Source organism: Vanacampus margaritifer, chromosome 2 (assembly GCF_051991255.1).
Source record: "Vanacampus margaritifer isolate UIUO_Vmar chromosome 2, RoL_Vmar_1.0, whole genome shotgun sequence".
NCBI classification, from domain to species: Eukaryota; Metazoa; Chordata; class Actinopteri; order Syngnathiformes; family Syngnathidae; genus Vanacampus; species Vanacampus margaritifer.
The window spans coordinates 27,762,079-27,783,603 of NC_135433.1; the positions used below are offsets into that span (position 1 = coordinate 27,762,079).

A 21,525-nucleotide genomic window follows, 5' to 3' on the forward strand; every position below is an offset into this window, starting at 1 on the left:
AGTTTTTAAATAATACATTAAAATAGCTATTTGGGGTTAGACTATTAAATGTTTTAACAAATGTAAGTACTATTTTTGTATTTACAAAGACCACCAGTGTTAATCGTTGAGAAGCGCTGAAATGGAGAATGAAAATTTCTAAATACGATCAAGCTGATGTATTTTTTGGCCAGCGAAACGTGCGCGCGCAGGCCGTGTTGTTATGACGACTGGGTCGTAAATCCGCCATGTTTGCCACCCTGCGGCCGCGTTGCGACACAGACGGAGACCTCGAACGACATGAATGTCGAAAATAATCTTACGGCACATAAACAGGGCGAACACGCGAAGAACGGCAGCGAGACCATCACCATACAAACGAATCTTGGAGACGAAGGTTAGCCTCATTACTTTGTAAACATGCTTTATATGTTGTGCTTTTAGTGTTCGGGCCTAGTAAAATTCCCTCCAAATTTCGACGTTGCTATCAGCTAACAGCTACCAGTCGGTAGCAACGTAAGTTTAAATATCTCAGGTGTGCACACTACACGAACCTGCACTCGACTTCATATTTAAATGCAGCATAGGGTAATCGCTCTAAACTTGTTTTTACTAGATGAGGACGTGCACAAATGTGGACGCTGTCACAACGAGTTTTCCACATTGGAGGCTTTTATTCAACACAAACTGGGTCACGGCTGCAGACGTGAGCCGAGCAGTCATGATGAAGAGCAAATGGTAAGGCCAACGATACGTAATGCATTTTTATACTGGTCAATGCAGATCACTAACGAGGAGCTAAAGGGCAAAATTCACATTAGGTGAGCCATTAAAATGTCAAAGAAAGTCTGCTTGTATGGCTTTCTGAGGCTACTTCCCTCTGAGAACATCATATTTGAGCTATTGTTGCTCAATTGTTAGGTGCCACCTTGCTTTCATGATGTCAAGTGTGAACAGGAAGATAAAGAGGTCTTTTAAGACAATTCTAAATGAACTAGGTATTGGTGCATTCATGGATCAAACACCCGCTGTGCATTTTGTTTTTCAGCTCTTGTTTGAGAACACCAAGTCACTGTTTCCCACAGATTTCAAATCTACTTGGGTGGGTGGACTCTGGCGGTAGGGATGGGAGGCGGGTTGGACGGGAGGTGGGTCTCAGTCCTGTTACTACGTCTCCTCTAGCCTCACAATCTAAGTGACTGACAGCGAACTATTATTGCATGCGGTACATCCTGTTGTGACACTTTTTTTTCTTTTTAAATATATTTTTAATACATTTTCTTGAAAACTTCTTGGGTGGTGGCCAATTTACTTGGGTGGCCTGCCCAAGTATTAACATGGTGTGGGAAGCCACTGCAAGTTGTCTAAAAAGTACCTCAACATTGAAGAGTTGGATATGTGTGTTCTAAAGTTTAGACAGAGTTAAATTAATTTAGCCTGAAAGGTTACATTGCATTTTAAGGTCGGCCTTAAATTTCAACCAATATTGCCAACTTTTTGTATGGTGTATCATGTATCCCATTTTTAAACTTAACTGCTACCTAAAAGGTTCTAAGTACTTTCTTTAAACAAGACTCTGTACTTTGTGTTAAGTCCTAAATGTTCTTTTTGTTATACATTGGTTTCTTGTTCCGGTAATACCAATGTGGCTCAAACTACCAGAGACAAATTCCTTGTGTGTTTTGGATGTACTTGGCCAATAAAGATATTCTCAATTTCATTCTACTGTTGAAAGTAACATTATTGTCACAACAGGTTGAGACTGACAATGGATGCACACAAGCGGTGGAAGAAGTTGCCAGAGAGCCAGAGAGCACCGACATTAGTGACTGTAAGTAAACCGTTCACTACACCCAGCATGGCCTTAATTCCAATTCTTTGGTAGTGAGAATTGTTGTCTGTCTCTATAAACCCTGTGATTGGCTGTGCGACCAGTTCAGGGTGTAGTTTGCCTTTAACGCAAAGTCAGATGTTTCTGACAAAATCTCAAAGAAAGGTAAAAAGAAAAGACAATTGTGCCCTCTTAAGTGATATACTAAATGGATGGATGCTTTAAATGATTGTATTATCTGCAAGTTGAGTGAATTGCATTTATTTTCCTAGCAGGTGCAAGCACTGCTTTGTTGGGACGAGGCTGCAGGAAGAAAATCACCTCTCTGAAATTGTCCAGACCGTCTGAGACGCCTACAGGCTCCGTTTCTGACAATGCAGAGGATGATAAGCCAGTTTACAAAGTCAATGTAGACGGCCGGTACCTTTGCCAGCTCTGTGACAAGACCTTTAAAACGGTGCATCACAAATATGACTCCTACTACTTCACAAGTGATACCAAGCAAGGGTGGTGATTGTGACTAAAATCTTTTTGTTGTGTTTAACAGAGCAACATCTTGAAAACGCATATGAAGACCCACAGCGATCAGAAGAACTTTGCGTGCGAGCTATGTAGCAACTCCTTCCGCACTAAAGGCTCCTTGATTCGTCACAACCGCCGTCACTCTGGTATGCTCAAGTGCTCGAAGGGTTTCTCATAAAAATAAAAAAAATCCAAATGATAACACTCGGTGTTGCCACACAGATGAGCGGCCATACCACTGCGTGCTGTGCGGCCAGTCCTTCAGAGAGTCGGGAGCTCTCACCAGACACCTCAAGTCCCTCACACCCTGCACTGAGAAGATCCGCTTTGTTCAGTGCAAGGAGATTCTGGTGAGCAAGGATGGAAGGAAAAAAGGTATTAATGCCAAAAGCTGCAAAAAAAAAAATCTTATTTGGATACCTACCTCCCACACCCAATGCCTGAAGTCTTTATTAACTCATTCACTGCCATTGACGGCTATAATCGTCCAAAAATCATTTTAACTATTTCTGTTAGTTTAACGTTATTTTATTTTTTTAAACTTTTGTTAACAAGAGTATGAAAACCTAGAAAATAGAATTATTGTACATTTCGAACAGATATAAAATTTGGGATTAATCGTGAGTTAACTAGTGAAGTCATGCGATTAATTACGATTACAGACGCTCCCCAACTTACGAACGAGTTACGTTCCGAGTGATCGTTCGTAAGGTGAATTCGTTCGTAAGTTGCTTCAGCGCTATATTTTGCTTCAGCGCTATATTTTGTATTATAATTTATGTTTAAAGCCTATATAAGTATATTGAAGGTTTATATAAGTATGTTTAAGGCTTGTACAAGTAAACTGCATTGGTTTGTACTGAAAAAAACTTTTAATAAAATGGAGAGAATACGTACAGTACTGTATGTTAGAGAGAGAGCGAGAGACACTTAATGGAAGAACACTTAGGAAGAAGTTGAGGGTCGAGGAGAAGAAGATGAGGGTTGATGAGTATCTTCCTTGGAGGATTCACTAGAAACTTTCACGTGTTCCATTATACGATCTTTCTGTTTATAAATGGTACCGACGGTCGAACGATTCAAGTTGTATGCCCGTGCAACGCTCACCATTTTCTCACCCGCATCAAGCTTCTTTATTATTGCCACTTTCGTTTCAAATGAAATGGCTTGCCTCTTCTTTGCACTACCACTCTCACTAGAAGCCTTTCGCTTTTCACCAACCATGTTGATTAATGGATGCACGAGATATTTAATGATAAAAATTAGAGGAAGAGGAAGGTGGATGCTGGGTGAGCTCTCACAGCGCCAAGCGTCGGTATTAGCGGCGGAAAGAAGCACTACACTCGGAAAAAGGCGCGCAATACAAAATCTAACTTACAGCATCTCTTTCCGGTCATTTTCCGACACACGCGCAGACATGTTCGTATGTACCGTTGTTCGTAACTCGAATGTTCGTAAGTAGGGGAGCGTCTGTACTAATATTAATTGCCTGACACCCCTAATTTTGTGATATTTTTTTTCTTTTTTAAAATCTTTATTTAAAAAAAAAAAGAAGTTTTTTTTTTAAAAATTGTAATTAATCACATGACTTCACTAGTTAACTCACGATTAATCACAAATTTTATATCTGTTCTAAATGTACAATAAAAAAAGTATAGTTTTTTTTACTCTTGTTAACCAAAGAAGAAAAAAACGTTAAAGTAATAGAAATAGTTACAATTAATTTATGGCAGTGAATGAGTTAAGCTTCCCCACATAATTTACTAATTCAGGAGCTGCATTTTGTATTATTAACAAATGATAGATTGAGCTGAACTTGATTAATTGTAATTAATTTCAATGGTGAAGTTTGATTTTAAATTGTATTGATTACAGAATGAATTGAACTTGCAAGTCAAGGTAGTGCATGCAGCTGAAAGGTGTGTGCGTATGTGTGACTTGTATCCAGGACTTGGCGCCGATATCCCAGCAGAGACTAGCCAGCGGGAGGTGGTCATGGTGGAGGAGCAGCTGGAAGAGGAGCAGGCGGTGGAGGCGCAAACAGCCGTCGTCAGTTTGGTGGAGGCGGGCTCCCAAGGGGTCATCCACCAGGTGCACTTCACCATGGAGGTGGATGGCACAACACAGGAGCAACAGGTGTGTGTCAAGAAGGCCGATGGATACAATACACTTGCTTATCACAACATTAGGAACACCTGTGTACTCTCCCGTAGGTGATGGTGGATCAGTCTCAGGCAGAGGCCCTCGCCGCCGCTGCGGCTGCAGGCGACAACCTCATCTGCCAGGCCATCCTCAACGCCGGCATCGCGCTGAGGACGGAGGAGGCCGTGCAAGCTCCGCAGGCCGCACATGAGCTGGAGAAAATGGTCATAGAGTGTCCTGTCGCTGATGGCACGGAGATCCAAGTTAAAGAGGAGTTGGTGGAAATGGTGGCACAGGTAAGCGGGGAAACAAACAGTGGAGATTTGGCTAATTTAGGTGTTAGGATGAAAATTGACAACCTTAGTAATGGGCTTGGGTTAGAATAGTTTGATGAAGCAATATTTTAAGACATTTACACACAATCTTTTTCAAACAAATGTAAACTTTATTTTGTTTGTATTTACAGGAAATGGATCAGACAGCCTCCAAATTGTACACATGTCCACACTGTAATCGCTCTTTTAAGGGTTTGAACTACTTCCGCTTCCACGTCAAAGGCCATTCAGGTAAGTTGAAAGGTGACAAAACACCACAAAAACAAACCTTGATCAATTGGTTTCATCCTTATTTTATATAGCGTCTAAAAATATTTGAAAAAATCTACATCATTTTTCGTGAATGAAGATCGGATGCTGTGTTTGCAGGTTACAAGCCCTTCAAGTGCACCCTGTGCCAGAGGGACTTCCTGAGCGGGTATCTGCTGAAGAAGCACATGGAAGTCCACGTCAGTGAGAGGCGCTACAAGTGCGGCGAGTGCGGAAAGCTGTACAAAACCGTCGGACACGTCCGTGAACACATGAGGGCCCACTCAGATGAAAGACCCTACCACTGTGCCGGATGCAAGAAATCCTACAAGACCAAGGTGACCCATCCTAGACAATCACTATCTGTGCACCACCTGATTCTCCAACGTGTACCCTTCTTTTACCTTTATGTGATGGTCTCGTTTAGAACGCTCTGCAGGTGCATCAGCGGACGCACGGCGAGGAGAAGCCGTACGTGTGTCCGTTCTGCTTTCGCGGCTTCCGAGAGAAAGGCTCGTTGGTGCGACACACTCGCCACCACACTGGCGAAAAGCCTTTCAAGTGTCCAAAATGCGGCCGGGGCTTCGCCGAGCACGGCACTCTCAATCGCCACATACGTGCCAAAGGTCTGTATGGTGCTCAAGCGACAGTTTTAATGTCAGCAGGTCTGATAATCCAGATGGTGTGATATCTACTAGGGGGCTGTCAAAAGGACGAATCGAGCAAGCAGCAGCAGCATCAGCAGCAGGGGGAGGAGGTGGTGGTCACAGAGGAGCAGGTTTCCGAGGATAACGTCACCACAGCGGCAATCATCACTGAAGACCCCCATGCATTGCTGGTGGAATTCTCCTCCGTGGTAGCAGACACGCAGGAGTACATCATCAAGGTGAGAGAGTCCAGGGGCATTTTAGCAGTCGGTCTTGGTTTTAGGTTGGTTACGCTTGATAGTCACATTAAAAATAATTAAATAATTGTCATGTCTTGCTGTAGGTTCTCCGTTTTACAACTAAATTCCAATGTAACCTGATTTTTTTATTTTTACATTGGAACAACTGTCGTCTATCACTAACCTATATACTTAACTATGCAGTGATAATTATCACGCATGTATGCAAAACAAGTGTAGGGCAAAAAGTGAATTAATAAAATTAAAATATATTTACTGTATATTAAACAAAACAAAAACCTGAGACACAATTCCTTGCCTTTACACCTGTCATTGGTCTGAAAAGTGGCAAAAACTAGTGTTTGGTAATTTCTTGCCATTGTAAACTGAGAATCTCCAGTAAAATTCAGTTTTAAAAAGAGACAATCTTTAAATGTAAAAACAAATGCTGTGCAGTGTACACACCCTTGAACCGATATGAATCAACATAACAAATAGATTTTTTTTTAAACTGTAAAATCAATGTTGTTGTTTTTTAGCGTTGCCCACAATTGCTTGCAAAGGTACTTCAAATCTGTCAGAATATTCAAATTTAAGTCACCACCCAGATTTAAAATTCAAATGAAGTTTTTGGATTAGCCTTACCTAACTTTTAATTTTCTGTAGTGGGGACTTTTTTTTCCGGTTTATTTGGAAAGTACTGAGCATTAAAGCTAGCATTATGGGTTTTTTTTGTTTAGTTTTTTTGCTATGTGCCATTCTACTCATGCTCTTCTCATACATCCCTCAGACTCAAACAGATGAGGAAGTTCATGAAGAAGCGGTTACGCTCATTCAGGACAGTCAAAACGAGGTCAGTATCTGCAGCCAATCATTCTTTAAAATACTTTATACTATCGTTGACTGTGTGAAATCCATGAAATACAATATCTTGTAGTGGCCGATATCTTGAGTTTTACATTTTATAGCACTGTTCGAATGCGTACGTGCAATGTATCTCACACTGCATCTTGAAAAGACAATAACGACTGACACTGTCACTAGAAAAGCAATACAGCGGTGCCTTCAGATGCTCGTTGAATTCATTCTATGGCCACGCTCCTACCTCAAACCACTTGTATGATCTTAAATCATGTGTACCTTGAAATGAATGAAAATTCAATTTATCTTGTTACAGCCTCTCTCCAAAAAATAACACGTTTGCAATGTTTGCTGAATAAAAAATAACACACTGTAATATTGTTCTTCATGAAATCAAACAGTAATGGTTTAATTGAAAATAATGAAATCAGCCATTTTTGCCGCATTTTTTGCTCCAATTCAGTGGACCTTGTGCTCGTCCTTTTGATGTATGCGCCTGGGCCACCTGGGGGCAGTGTAAAATAATAAATAATACCCATAATAAATGAAATCCGCAAAGTAGTTAGCTTTATGGCTCCAAAACCCCTCACCACACAGTTTATACACTTTTCTCATCGAGGCGTTAACATTTTCTCACATTTCTCTCTTGTTGAAACATTCTCAATCTCAATGTTCAAGCCTTCATAAATTTTATAAAATAGGTAGTGTAGAAAAATGCATGCAAAATTGTACTTAAAAAATCCACAAAACACCGTGGCTGCGAAAAGTGAACCGTGTTATAGCGAGGGAACACTGTTCATGACGGAGGTAGCTACCATTCTTAGTAAATCACACTTATACTAGTCATTCTTTGTAGAGGATAAATAATATATACCTCCAAGTGTTGCTCCACTGTTTCGCTTAAAATACCGGTTGCTTAGAGGTTTATAGACGGACACAGATGCCATTTGTTAGCTTTTTTTGTTTTGTTTTTGTTAACACTAAGCTAAATGGACACAAATGAAGCTTTTTTGAAGAATTGTTGTTCACTATCCGAGTTGAGTTGACTGCCATGTATCCCACATTTTTGCTTTTGTCAAAGCGTGTGAAAGTCCCTGCAGCTGCCAGTCACATGATTCCATAACCTCGTTTCTACCATTCACACCAGATGGGCAACCACATCGTGAAAGTTGTGCAGCAAATCGTCAGCCAGTCGCACAGTGCCGGCGGCACAGGCAGCCACCAGATCATCCTGCGCAACGTGAGCGGGGGCGAGGAGGGCGCATCCATCGTGGACTGCGGCGACACCATCACCATCGCCACGCCCGAGAGCCTGACGGAGCAGGTGGCCATGACGCTGGCCTCGGCCATCAGCGACGGCACACTGCTGGCCGAGGCCGTCAAGACCGCGCAGGGCACGGTCGCCATGGTGACCACGGAAGAGGTTGTCGAGGAGGCGATTCAGCTGGTGCAGCAGCAGCAGGAGGAATATGTGATCACCACGCCGCAAGAGGTGGAGATTCAAACTGTCATTGTGTGATTAAGGAGCGACATGAACAAACTAAGGTCAAAGCGGTTCTAACCGCACAAGAACATCAAAGCACAAACGTTTTTATACACAGAATGAATTGCTTTTTAACGCCTCACAGGGTAGCAGAATATGCTGAAGTCATCTTAATAATGGTGCAAATGTCCTTTTAAACTAAATCTGCATATTTTTGATGTCATCTGCATCTTGTTGCTTCTCTACAGCCCATAACATATGCCTGCCAAGCTGCTTTTGACTCCTGCTGACAGGTAACCAAGTCAGATTAATCACCTCACCCACCTGACAGTTTCACTCATTATTCAACATTAAATAAATGATATTTTCTTAAAAACAGTATGCAAATTGTTCTCCATCTTTTTACACCAAGTTAGTAACACCTAAAGCAGTCCTTCTCAAATGGGGAGAAGGGGGCACAGTGCGATGTTTTTGTTATTGCCTGTACTAGAAAAAAGTAATTTAACATCCTCTTCAGTAGGTGGCAGTGGCACTCTCATTGTCAGGCTGCACAAAATAGATTTTATTTGTAACGCACTTTACATTTATCAAATAAATCTCAAAAGTGCACAGCACAGGCAGCAATAAAAGCACACAGTAAAAAGAGTCAATAAAAATCAGTCAAAGTCAAGACTAAAATCAAATCTCAAAATAGAAATAAACAGGTAAAGGATTTTTTTTTTAAAGAAAGGTTTTGAGTCTTTTATTTCTTCTTATTATTTTATTTATATATTTTTTTGAAGAAAACTTCCACCGTCTGTGGGTGGTCTGGGAGAGCATTCCACAGACGGGGAGCAGCAGACTGGAAAGCCCTGTCGACCATGGTCTTGAACCGAGGCCTGACTGGGTTCTGTCTGATGTGTGCGGTGTGAGGAGTTCTGTGAGCAGACAGTGATGGGTGTGAAGGAGAATTTTGTATTTGATGTGGAAATGTATGGGAAGCCAGTGCAAAGTGCGTCATCATCATCACTGCTCCTGCGTTGGGGCTGGTGTCCCATCCCATTGCGTCGAGCCAACCAGGTGAGCCAGGCCCCTCCAATACAGACGGTCTTGTGCCAGCAGATCTGTTTCCTTCATGGTAACTCCGTGTTGTTGGAGGTCGTCCGCTATGATGTCTAGCCATCGGGTGCGGGGCTTTCCTCGTGGGTCAAACTTCAGAATGGCTCTTGTCAAGTGGTCAGGGGGAAGGCGAAGAACATGGCCGAACCAGCGGATGTGGCGTTGTGAAACCTGGCGGGAGGCTCTAGGCTGGTTTGTGCGGGCTCTAAGCGCTTCGTTAGAGATTCGCTTTGGCCACCTGATGTTCTCGATGGTTCTGAGAGCCCTACTGTCAAAGCCATCTATTCTTGTGTCCAAGGTCTTATTTAAGGGCCATATTTCGGAGCCATAAAGGAGAATGGAGAGTACAGTACGGCGGTGTTATAGATTCGGAGCTTCGTCGTGCGTGAGATGGTTTGGTGGCGCCAGAGTGGTTTCCAGAGGGACTGCAGGGCAGAGGCTGCCAGGGCAGAGGCTGCCAGGGCTCTCCTGCGGAGAATTTCTGATTTAAGATCCCCATGGAACCCAAGTACACAAAGTTCTTCACAGGCTCTACGGTGTCATTACCATGCAGGATAGGGGGTGGATCGGGTCCCTCACCAACATGCATGAACTTGGTCTTGGTCCAGCTCACATGGAGACCAAGCTTTTCTGCCTCTTCACCATATATACTGTAAGGAAGAACAGCTTTTTCTTCCGCGTGTTCGTTGTCTTTCAGGTAGAGAGAATGTTGATTATCTGAATACAGGCTGGAGATCGGTGAACAGTTCCTTCGAAGGTTTTATTTTTACGGAATATTCCGGACACAAGCGAGTTTACAGACAATGGCTGCAGCTTCTCGCAAGTGTCCCGATTACAGACACTTACAACCTTATTATACTATCTTGATGGGTGGTACCACAAAGCCCCCACCAAACAGCCCACCTGGAGTTCACCGGACATGAGATAAGACTTTAAAAACATCATTGATTACAGACACTTCAACCACAGACAATGGCCCATTGTTGTGGAAATAGGTGAGGTCCCAGTCATGACGATAAGACTTTAAAAACATCATTGATTACAGACACTTAGCAGAAATTGCGATAACACTCACAAAGCTTTACTGAGGAAATAAGGAAAATTAAAACAGTTATGACTAAATCTGGGCAGAAGACCCTCTTCAATACTTGAGGTGTTCCTCAGCTGGCTGTGGGATGTGCTGAGCAGGATGGTGTCATCAGCGTATTCCAGGTCAGTCAGTTGGTATTTGCCAAGGGACACTCCGGGTACTCGCTCACAGACCCTGCACATTAGGTGGTCTGTTATGCAATTGAAAAGGTCAGGAGCAGTTACGCAGCCCTGGCAAACACCGCTGGAGATGGAAAACCAGTTGGAGCGGAATCTTGCTGACCCGTGCTCTCCCAGCCATTAGAAGCGGGCCCGTCCTCATGCCAAACCGCTCCACATCCGATCACATCTCCGCCGTCCGTATGCTCATTGAGAAGGTCTATGAATTCCGGAGAATTGGGGTAGTTGTGGTGGCAGATCTTTTCCTCCGCGTGTTCGTTTTCTTTCGGGTAGTGAGAATGTTGGTTATCCGAACACAGGCTGGAGATCGATGAACAGTTACTTCGCAGCTTTTATTTCTACAGAATATTCCGGGCACAAGTGAGTTACAGGCAATGGCTGTAGCTTCTCACAAGTGCGAAAATTACAGAGGACTTACAACATTCTTATACTATTTTGAGGGGCGGTACCACACAGTTTCCAGTAAAAAGTTCACCGGACATGAGATAAGACTTCAAAGACATCATTCAAACACAGACAATGGCCCATTTGAGGAATAGAGGAGGTTTTTCAGTCATGACTGCACCTGGCAGAAATTGCGATAACACTCACAAAGATACGTCCGCAGAACAAAGCTCTATTGAGGAAATAAGGAAATTAAAACAGTTATGACTAAATCTGGGCAGAAGACCCTCTTCAGGTTGGTGGGTTGGGGAGCACTATTATTTTCTTTCTCCTTTGGAGTGGGCGGTATTACAAAAAAATAATTGAGCGCTGACCTAAAGTAATGCTTCACTCTTCTAAGTGCCACCATGTTGACCAAAAATCAATTTTAGGTTGTTATTTGTATAGACGAGTTATAATTGGCTCGTAAGAATGTTGCACATAGTTAGCCCAAGTTTTCCGAAAACAAAAGTAGAATGAAGCCTTCTCGGATGAGGGTTGAAATGTCTCGTAAGACAACCGGCGCAGTCCGGTTATGATCGTTTCAAATCCCTGAGAAAGAAATGACCTGGATGAAGGATAATAGTCACAAGCATGCAGTTTGTACATTAACACTGCGCTTAAATGTAAGAAAATAAAAACCGGCACTTAAAGTCGCACAAAAAAAAGATATGTTGTGAACTTAAAAATGAAATTCAACTATTTTTAACAAATGCACTACACTGGATTCAAATCAAAGTTGTTGTAAATGCAATTTTATGCCCAATTTTAAAGTTTAATTTAGTGATTATTTGTGTGCCATGAGAGCCCGCATAGTACAGCGGTTTCCGTAGCACACTTCTGGTGAATCTGGTTTCTGCCATTGTCATTCAGTTGAACTTTTTGTCAGGTGGCTCGCTCTCCTCTACTGAAAGGCCGCTTGCATTCTTCTTGCTTGAACCACTTTGTGTGAGCGTGCGTGTAACCTTGAGGAGGATCCGCAGGTTTCATCTCTTATCTGGCGCTCCGTCGCAGAGGTGACGGCAGACGCTCAAATCATTTCCCCGGCTGGTACACGCCGCCGTTTCTGGGTCACTCTTCAGCCCTCTGAGAGGCCCGGCGTCCACAAGCAGCACATGAAGAGAGTGTGAGAGGGAGAGAGAGAGAGAGAGAGGAGGGAAAGGTATTTATAGAAAAATGGGGCTTCGATGTACCTTTTCCTTGCAAAGAACCATTTCTGAACTGACTGTCCCACTTCCATGATCGTCATCTACTGACTGAGGCTGGAGTGAGCCTGAGGCTGTTCAGGGGTTTTCTCCTCGAGCAGTATGACCGACCACCAATGTGACCTTTTTGGGCTTACCGGTATTTGATTCAAGCAGGGCAAGAGAGGGTTCTTGGAGGTCCAAGTTGAGAGGGTGTGTCGGTGGGCACTCCTGGACTGCGTTTGCTCCCCCCCAGGCCGGGGGCTGAAGGGCAAGGCTGGCCGGAACGTGCCCCGCCGCCAGCCGGGCAAGGATGAGGCGTTTCCTGAGCAGAAAGGGCCGCTTCTCCCTGCGCCAGAGCAAGTCTGGCACCCGGAGCGCTTCCAAGGATTTCTGTAAGTGTCATTTACGGGGTCGTCATCATTTTTACATGAGGTCATGAACTTTCTGTAAGGGTAAAGAAAAAGAAAAAAAGTCTTTCTAATAGAACAAAGAATAGAATGCTTGGAAAGGTGTATGATCCATATTTTAGCAGACTTGAGAACATCTTCTGTTGAGATTGATATGTATATTTAATTCGGCAAGACACATCGCAGACTATATACAGTATGTAGCTCTGATTAAATTCCTTTGCACCTCTCGTTGACTTTTTGATCGTTACTTTTCTGACTTTGGTCTTCCTAATTGGGCTTCCTTGCTTTGTCTTACTTTCGGCGCTTCTGAACAGTTGCACAAAAGAGAAAATCTTCCTTGCCGCTGTTTTGATGGATGACTTGTTCCAATTAGCGAGCTCTCTTATTTTTCCTTTGCAATATCAAGTTGCAGCCACATTTTGTGCATTGGTGGTATGTTTTTCCATCTTAAATCACCTCTTTGACTTAAGGAGGCCATGCTTTTTTTTTTACAACGCCGTGTTTAATATATTTTTAGAACACGCAATCATTTTCTTCCCCATCACAGATTTAATATCTTTTCACAGATGTGTCTCTCTAACCTGCAGCCATTCATTAGTACAGTACACAATGTATTGAAATCTATTACACTGACTGAGGATGTGATTCTAGTTTACAGAGTTGAGAGGTTAAACTATGAGGAAACAGTTGTTGCACAGAACCACTAATGACTGCCCCGCTTACTAAAATAAATCACCCCTCTTCGAATAGTCAGGTTTGATGTATCCAGATGTCAATTTAGTCTCTCGGGACTCTTTCCTGCACCGTTAGTAGAATGAGGTCAGTGACCACCAGGGAAGGCCAGTAGGGCGCATCAGTGTGGTCTAAATAGTTACTGTCATTGTAACGTCCCTCCCTCAGCTTGTTTTGCTTCGTACAAGAGCGCAGTAGCTCCATGGCAGAGGTGTGAAGGACACTCTGACCTTTATCATGCTCCTTAGGTTACAAGTCACGACTCGTTTTGTTTTTTGAACGACCTTTTTTTTCCAGCAGTCAACAGACAAAACTGGAGATGTATGACTTTTATGTCAAACTGTAATTTACGAACTTCGCCACAAGGTAGCGCTGCACTCTCTTGGTGCTATCATCCACTTGCTTGTTTGAATGAAATTTAATGTCTACTGGAATTAGGGCTATGTGTTTTCATTGTCAATAATTCAGTTTTATTGTTTTTTATGTATTTATTTTTTAAAACATTTTTTTTGCACATTCCGTAGTTCAAAGTGCATCCATGTTGACATCAGATTCATCTTTATTAGCCAAATATGGAAGAAACACACATGGAATTTGTCTCCGGTAGACGTTAGTTGGAGCTGTTTTAGTAGCTACTACAGCAGACAAATGATTACATCATCTGTTTGCACTAGTAACAACATAGCAGATGATCTTGTTTACCAAAGCAAAGTAGGCAACCATGGAGCTACTGAAAGAGGCTAATTTCTAGTCCTCTTTTGCGTGTTCCAAAAGATTGAAGACAGATTTCTTGTAAGAAAAAACTCCTTGCAAGGATGATTTATTTCAGAGAATCTCCGGTCACGGCAACACTCAACATCACGTAAAAGGTGGAATTAAAGGGTGCGCGTGTCCCCCCTTTTGCGGAATACAGCTTTTAAAGAATCCAAATCAGTAAGAGAACACCTATTCTCCTCCCTTCATGAATAAGTAAAACAGATTGGTTCTCACACAATATGGTACATAATATAATTTTCGTACACAGTCCGCAGCTGTGTTCATCTTTTTAGACAAAATATACTCTCAGGGGACTTTTCGTACTTTTTCCCAAAACAATATCTCACAAACAAATTGAACTGAATTTAGAGTGGCCGTGAGTGATGGTGCTCTCAGGGTATGTGTGTGGCAAAATCTGTTCTCACGAAGAGAATGTGTGTGCGCAAACCACTGAGGAGGAATTTTTAGACAAAAACAAGGTTAAGGTCAAATTATACTGAGTTCAACACTATTTCACCTACTCTACACATCTATAAAACATTTCAACATGGTTAATATATGAAATAAAGAATTAAAAATGTTAATAATGTCTAACACTACTCGCGCTGAACATTTACAAAGACAAACAGAAATTGCAAAAACAGTTATTGACATGTTGAAAACTTTTAATCTTCGGTATGCTCTTTTAAGCCACAAATATGTATTTATCTAGCCTCTCATTCACAGCTCTGCATAAGAAAATGTTCCTCTTTGACATCGGACATATACACCAGTTAAAATGAAGTCATTTTGATCATGTTAAATTGTTGAGCGTTTTTAATCATAAATTAAGGATTATGTTCCCGTGCATATTTTGACAAAAGGGACAGCCCAATTAAAATACACTTCATCCATGCCTATATTGAGAAGATCCCAACTCTACATTTCACCTTCCAGTTCTTGGTCTTCCCGCTACCAATCAGAACTGGCCCGAGGCTTTTGGGTTCCGACTGGGTGGCACGGGGCCCAGCTACATCTTGTCCGTTGTGGAGGGCAGCAGCGCCTTCCTGGCGGGCCTGCAGCCCGGGGACCAGGTGGTGGACGTCGAGGGCCAGGACGTGACCAACCTCAGCACCCCGGCACTGATCGCGCTGGCTCAGACCCTCAAAACGGTGCCACCCAGCATTGGAGTGGTGTCACGGATTGAACAGGTATGTTGAAACATGCAGCGCAGATGATATGTTCAGAACGCATATTTCAGAAATGTATGTTTTTAATAGTGCTAATAAAGCATTAACTAATTAATTACTACATGCATTAAAGTAAAACATGCAATAAATGTTTGTGTATGACATTCAGAATATTTGTTCATGTCAAACTACCGGCGGCAGTTTTTATTTTATTTTAAATTATGCAAGTAATTAACTGAGTAGAAAAAGAGGAGGATGAGAGTGTGCAGTGGATCAAAAAATGTTGAAGACGTCCTCATAACGTTAAATGTCAAAAGAATTGGCGGGCAAAAAATGTTGATAAAAAAGCCTTTTTAATTAAGCGATTAATCAAGATTAATCGAAAATCTAGAATGTTATTAATCTGATTAAAACATTTTAATCGTTTGACTGCTCTAGTTTTTAGACACATGCAGTCAATTTTTTAACTTTTATGGTAAATACATTTAAATGAAATCATCGTTTTAGTTTTAAATTTTCCTTGTCTTGAGTGACCCGATTTATGAAGCCATTGTTGACAAACACCCATTAGCTTGATGCTAATGCTAACACATAAAAGGAAACGCCAATGAGCATCTGTTGCAGCAGCACAAATGAACAGAGAACACAACAGTACTCACAGTCATATATTCTTTTTCCTCTTCGAAGAACGACTAATATTAGTGCCGCACAGAAAACTCAGAGAAGCGCAGATGTCTCCGTATTCATTTTTTAAATTGTATTAATGTCATTACTGCATGTTTTTATAAAGTACAGTGTTGAAGGGTGCTTTTTTTTACATGGGGGGAAAAAAACATTACAAAATGTTTTGTTTTTCTGGAACGGATTAATGGCACTTCCATTCATTTCAATGGGAAAGATGATTTGAGATACAAGTGTGTTATGAGTTTAGAGCTGAAAATAAATCTTGTATATCAAGGCGGCACTATATTTCATTCTCGTTTTCTCTCCATTAGATCGACATCACTCCCAGTCCGGACGGCCGCTTCGGCTTCACCATCGTGGGCGACAGCCCTCTGATGGTAGAGGATTGCGTGCCCAACGGCGCGGCCGGTCGCAGTGGCCTCAAGGTCAGGGACTACGTCATGGAGGTCAACGGCATCCCGGTCAAGCATCACGAGACGGCGGCGGCCATGATCAAAGCGGCGCAGGGTCGTCCTCTGCGTCTGGGCGTGCTCAGTATGGCGCGGCGGCCCAAGCGGCTGAGCAGCAGCATGAGGGTCGTCTCGCAGAGTGGGGACAGCGTGAGGGACAGTCGCGCACACAAGGCCATGGAGTTCAACAAGAAGGTGGGTGTGAAGGGGACGAGTTTGTCTACGTTCTGTAATTCTGCCCTATGACCATCCGCATTATCAAGTCAACTCAACTTTATTGATTAGTGCAGTTCAACAACAATCCACTACAATGCAATTATAATTAAAGCCCCTGAAGCCAAGCAGTTTAGATAATGGATGGATAGATGGATGAAATTAAAGGGGCTGTGTAGAATTTTCTGTCATCTAGTGGTAACAAATTAGAATGCAATGACCTGAGTTCAAAGCGTGTGCAATTTGAAGCACATCCATTACAGTGCCTCAGAGCGACCACACTTTGCAATCCTACCACCATCAACTACGTTCACAAGTTCTTCTCCTTCGGGTATCTATCACAGAAAGATGGCGGCGAAACATGTCAGCCTCAGTAAGGGGAGGCGCGACCTATGTAATATGATTAGCGATTACTACACCTACGATTGTATAAAAAAATTTTTTTAATCCACATTGATGTGATAGAGCATTTTACTTTTGCATATTATTGAAGTTAATAGTGGGTTTTCACTTGTTCAATTAAAATGTGTTGATTTTAATATTGTATTTTCTGGTTGTTGTTTTTTTTAAAATAACTTATATATTTTTTATTTTATATATTTTTACTATTTTATTATGTATCATAATAATATTGTATTTTCTGGTTGTTGTTTTTTTTAAAATAACTTATATATTTTTTATTTTATATATTTTTACTATTTTATTATGTATCATAAGATTTTTTGTTTGGTTTTTGGTTTTAATTTACAAACAAAACTACACAAAAGCAAATAAAAACAATAAATAAATAAAATAACTATTATTTATACATAGTGCAGTTTAATCATTAAAAATATAGTTTCAATATTTGTCTAATATTTGCTCTTTTGTAAATGTTTTTTTTTATTACCATTTTCGAAAAATAACCATTATTTATTTTTATTGTAATTGTGGTTTATTGAGTCACTCAACCAATTCCACATTAAGTTATTATTCAATTACTGCAATAAACTATTGTACATCCAGACAGGTTATACTTTAAAACTTTTTTTTTTTTAATCAGCTCCAAATGACCCTGCACCACACACTGCAGTGTGCAAAGAAGTGGAAGGTAGGGGTGGCCAGGACCCATCTTTCTGTTTTAAAAATCTAATTTGGCTCTTGAGCACAGAATTTTGCACACCCTTGTGATTTACACTCACTGGACACTTCATTAGGTACACTTGCACAATGGTCTTAAAGTTGTATCATGCAAAGCCTTCAAAAAGGACAAACATTCGATAAGGATCCTACAGACAATGACGACTCTCAACGGAAGAATGTTTTGGATTAACCCAATAAATTGCTAAATAATCCAATTCATTTCTCACACGTTGTTTCTTATTTTCAGTCACAGTTAGCCAAATTAATGGAAACTATTTGGCCAGAAGTATTAAGACACCTTTTATATGTTCAGGAAAGGAAGAGAAAATGAAAGAAATGGACAGGGAAATTTGTAATTAGCAGATGTTTGTCTAAATTATTTTTCTTTTCTTTTTTTACATTTCACTCCATTTTCTTTATAGAATGTCATCTGTGCCTCCTAGAATAGATTACAAATGAAAAAAAGATAATATATTCAAAAACATAAACAGGAAATTGAGTGCACACGCAAACAGATGAAAACAACCCCTTTTTACTTTTGCACAGCTAATAATAATAATAATAATTCCAGTGTTGATTGACACTGGCAGAGAAGAAATAAGTTAGGCAGCCAAACTGTTTGAAAAAGCTCTATTTTTCTTCAACCGTTTTTCAAATGTAACCTCTCTTGGCAGTTGTCAATCAAAACCAAGTAAATTGTCCATTTGGTATTGTGTGCTCATATTGATTGTCAACCTCCAATTTTTGATTGATGGTCAACCAAGTGCGTCACGGTCATCTTTCGGCCCGTCAGGTGGAGGAAGTGCTGGGCGAGGATCCAGATGTGAAGGAGCAGCTGTTTGACGTGTTGAAGCAGTACGCCGCCGACCGGAACGTGGAGAGTCTGGCCGAGGCCCTGCCGGACATCCTCGTCACGGAGGAGCATCAGCAGCTCATTGAAAGCGTCAGGTGAGCTCGTCACAAGATTTCTCAGGACTGTCTTGATTGAATTTCCTCCCTTTCAGCACTCGTGTGAAACTCAAAACCAAACACACGACAACTCTGCTGAGGCTTGCAATGATTTGTCTCTCATCCTCAATTCCTGCTTCTCTCACTCTGACTCAGTTGCTCCCTCTCTCCTTTCCTCGGCTCTCTCCATCTGCTGTGATGCATCCTTTCTTTGATACTCGATTTTGTGTGTGTGCGTGTGTGTGTGTGTGTGGAACACATTGCTGGTTTTGTTCCCGCCTCTTGGTAAAGCTGTCGAAGCTGCTCCAGCTCTAGGCTGGGCGATAAGCACACATTCCAAAATTGAGAGAAAGATGCCAGCGGCATTTTTGGTCATACGTGTGAGAGCTTCTAGAGCTTTGCAGGTCGTTTGCCGGAGGAAATGATGACTTGCTGCCTCAGGTGAGTACTCAAGGAATCATTTTGTTGGTTATTAACTATGAAAATGTTCATTTGCGAACGTCCTATTGGAATTTATCACGTGTCAGTCTAGTACTATTAAAGCCTCTTCATGCTGCCATATATCTCATCTTCTTCCAGATGTTTGGGGCACACTTTTAGCTCATTCACTGCCATTGACAGATTTTTTTTTGGTACAGATATAAAATTTGTGATTAATCGCGAGTTAACTAGTAAAGTCATGCGATTAATTACGATTACAAATTTTAATCCCCCTAATTTTTAATTATTTCTTCTTCTTCTTCTTCTTCTTATTTCTTTCTTTTTAATTTTTTGAAATTTTTTTAATGTTTTTTTTTAAAGAAAAAAATATTAAAAATTATGAGCGTTGGGCGATTACAATTTTTAAACGTAATTAATCGCATGACTTCACTAGTTAACTCCCAATTTAAAAAAAAAAAAATTAATTAGTTTTTTCTTTTTAAATAACTTTTTTTTTTTTAAATTAGGAGCGTTGGGCGATTACAATTTTTAAACGTAATTAATCACATGACTTCACTAGTTAACTCCCGATTAATCACAAATTTTATATCTGTCCTAATACCCCCAAAAAATTCTAGGTTTGCATAATTTTGTTAACAAAAGTGGGCAAAAATGTAAAACTAATAGAAATAGTTCAAATGAATTGTTGATGTCTGTAGCCGTCAATGGCAGTGAATGAGTTAACGGCATACTCAATGGCCACAACATAAGGTACACTTGCAGATTGGAAAGGGAACCAACAACTGAGATTTATTCAAAATTGTGCCTTACAAAGTCACTTTTTATTGACAGTGTCAGCAAGATATCACTTCAGCGTGTTTACAATTGTGCTTGTATCTTGCAGTGGTGCACAACTGCACAGTAAGCAGATGATCAAAACCCTCAGTCCAGTTCACACCACTGCAAACTACAACCAGAGTAATCAAATGCATATTAAATGAGCATGTCTATCAAAACTGTGCCTGTTCTTTTATTGTGTAGGTGTACCTAATGATCTGTCTGGCGAGTGTATGTCCTGTTTGGAAAAGTGCCTGCGACTATGTTTTGTACAGTGTTGTTTTTGCAGGCATGCCATCTATTATGCATCAGCTGTATCCATAGAGGACTGTTATCACTGCAGTGACGATTAAGTCTAACTTTAGCTGTTCTTACTTCTAATTGCGCCTGCCTACTTCTCGCTCAGGTGCACTGTGACCTTGTGAGACTTTGATATGCAAAGTTGTCTTCCCTGTGTAGCTGTGACATTTTTAAGCTAATGCTGGGTTTGTTTTCCCCATGAAAGGCAGATGATGTTAGTGACACATTTGGAAGAAGCAGCAGCAGCAGCAGCAGCAGCAGCAGCAGCATAGTGGAGGGATGTTGTTTCGGTGCCGAGAGCCATGCAGAATTTTGCCATCAGGTTGCCTCGGGGTGGTGATTGGCATTGATGTGACAACAACATGACTCAGACATCTGCAGAGTAGAAATGGTGTTGACATACTGAGCAGTTTTTATGCCAGGCTGCTTGGTGACTGCTTTCTCACTTGCTGTTATGACACATTTAGACAAACTTCACTTAAATTATACGAAATTATATCAGTAGTGGGGAATGTTGTCGGCACCGGTCAGATTTTGAAAAATGAATTGGATATAAAAAAGATTGCTCTCCAACTGGCCATTACACCAACAAGAAGCCAGTCGTCAACTCACTTGTCGCCATAAGCGCTTCCATTCTCCATTCTCGGTCCTAGTTCATCTTAAAGGTGTCTGTTGGGGTTGAGGTCAGGGCTTTCAAGTTCTTCCACACTTTGTTGTGTTATGATGAACTGAAAATTAGGAGATTAATCGGCTGGCTGATTTAATTGGCCCATTTTAGCTTTTGTCAGCAAAAACTACAAATTTTTGCCAGTTTTTCTCTCTGTGGTAAAGTTAAACACAAATAATTGTAAAGTAGTCTAATGTTATGCCTGTAAATTATATCTTTATAGTTGTAAGCATTAAAATAAATAAATAATAATAATAATAATAATGCATGAGATTTATGTAGCGCTTTTTTGGACACTCAAAGACTCTTCACAGTGGGTGCATTATACACTCTGGTGGCGGTAAACAATTTAAGTAGCCACAGCTGCCCCAGGGCAGCTTTATTGAATTATATATTTTAATAGGAGTGTCAGGCAATAAAAAAAAACGTAATCATAATTTATCGCATGACTTAAATCGTTAACTCACGATTAATCACAATTTTTTATCTATTCTAAATGTACGATAATTAATTAATAAATAATAAAGTTTTCATACTCTTGTTAACATAAAAG

At 41.0% G+C, this 21,525-nt stretch overlaps 2 protein-coding genes across 7 annotated transcripts in view; both read left to right on the forward strand.

The window, feature by feature from the left end:
- The first annotated feature begins 9 nt into the window (after positions 1-9).
- Positions 10-8,669, forward strand: e4f1 (E4F transcription factor 1). Of its 4 annotated transcripts, XM_077556501.1 has the most exons (16): positions 107-495; positions 596-717; positions 1,028-1,127; positions 1,735-1,810; positions 2,083-2,267; positions 2,358-2,478; positions 2,555-2,707; positions 4,281-4,468; positions 4,546-4,770; positions 4,941-5,040; positions 5,179-5,396; positions 5,486-5,684; positions 5,757-5,944; positions 6,735-6,797; positions 7,953-8,297; positions 8,537-8,669. In XM_077556501.1, the coding sequence occupies exons 2-16, from the start codon at positions 596-598 to the stop codon at positions 8,576-8,578; spliced, it is 2,325 nt and encodes a 774-aa protein (XP_077412627.1). In that variant the 5' UTR covers positions 107-495; the 3' UTR covers positions 8,579-8,669. The 4 variants fall into 4 exon arrangements, with proteins under 4 accessions (XP_077412622.1, XP_077412623.1, XP_077412624.1 ...); XM_077556496.1 differs by lacking the exon at positions 1,028-1,127 and having other exon boundaries at positions 10-376; XM_077556497.1 differs by lacking the exon at positions 1,028-1,127 and having other exon boundaries at positions 10-376; positions 2,086-2,267.
- A 3,630-nt stretch (positions 8,670-12,299) lies between these two features.
- grid2ipa (glutamate receptor, ionotropic, delta 2 (Grid2) interacting protein, a) overlaps positions 12,300-21,525 on the forward strand; it is a 37,301-nt gene continuing 28,075 nt past the window's right edge. For 2 of the 3 annotated variants that reach the window (XM_077557162.1, XM_077557160.1), the window contains exons 1-4: positions 12,300-12,657; positions 15,100-15,353; positions 16,328-16,660; positions 18,594-18,748. In XM_077557162.1, coding sequence (XP_077413288.1) covers positions 12,576-12,657; positions 15,100-15,353; positions 16,328-16,660; positions 18,594-18,748 — 824 coding nt within the window. In that variant the 5' untranslated portion in view covers positions 12,300-12,575. Of the gene's footprint in view, positions 12,658-15,099; positions 15,354-16,327; positions 16,661-18,593; positions 18,749-19,010; positions 19,190-21,525 lie in introns of those variants that run through there. The other variant, XM_077557164.1, reaches the window with a different exon arrangement.

What these genes read in the sequence shown, in the direction of transcription:
- e4f1 (XM_077556496.1), top strand. Translation starts at nt 157, where the DNA reads ATGTATTTTTTGGCCAGCGAAACGTGCGCGCGCAGGCCGTGTTGTTAT. An exon ending in GTGACAAGACCTTTAAAACG is followed by an intron (nt 2,268 to 2,357) that starts GTGCATCACAAA and finishes TGTGTTTAACAG; the next exon opens with AGCAACATCTTGAAAACGCA. An exon ending in TGGTGGAAATGGTGGCACAG is followed by an intron (nt 4,771 to 4,940) that starts GTAAGCGGGGAA and finishes TTGTATTTACAG; the next exon opens with GAAATGGATCAGACAGCCTC.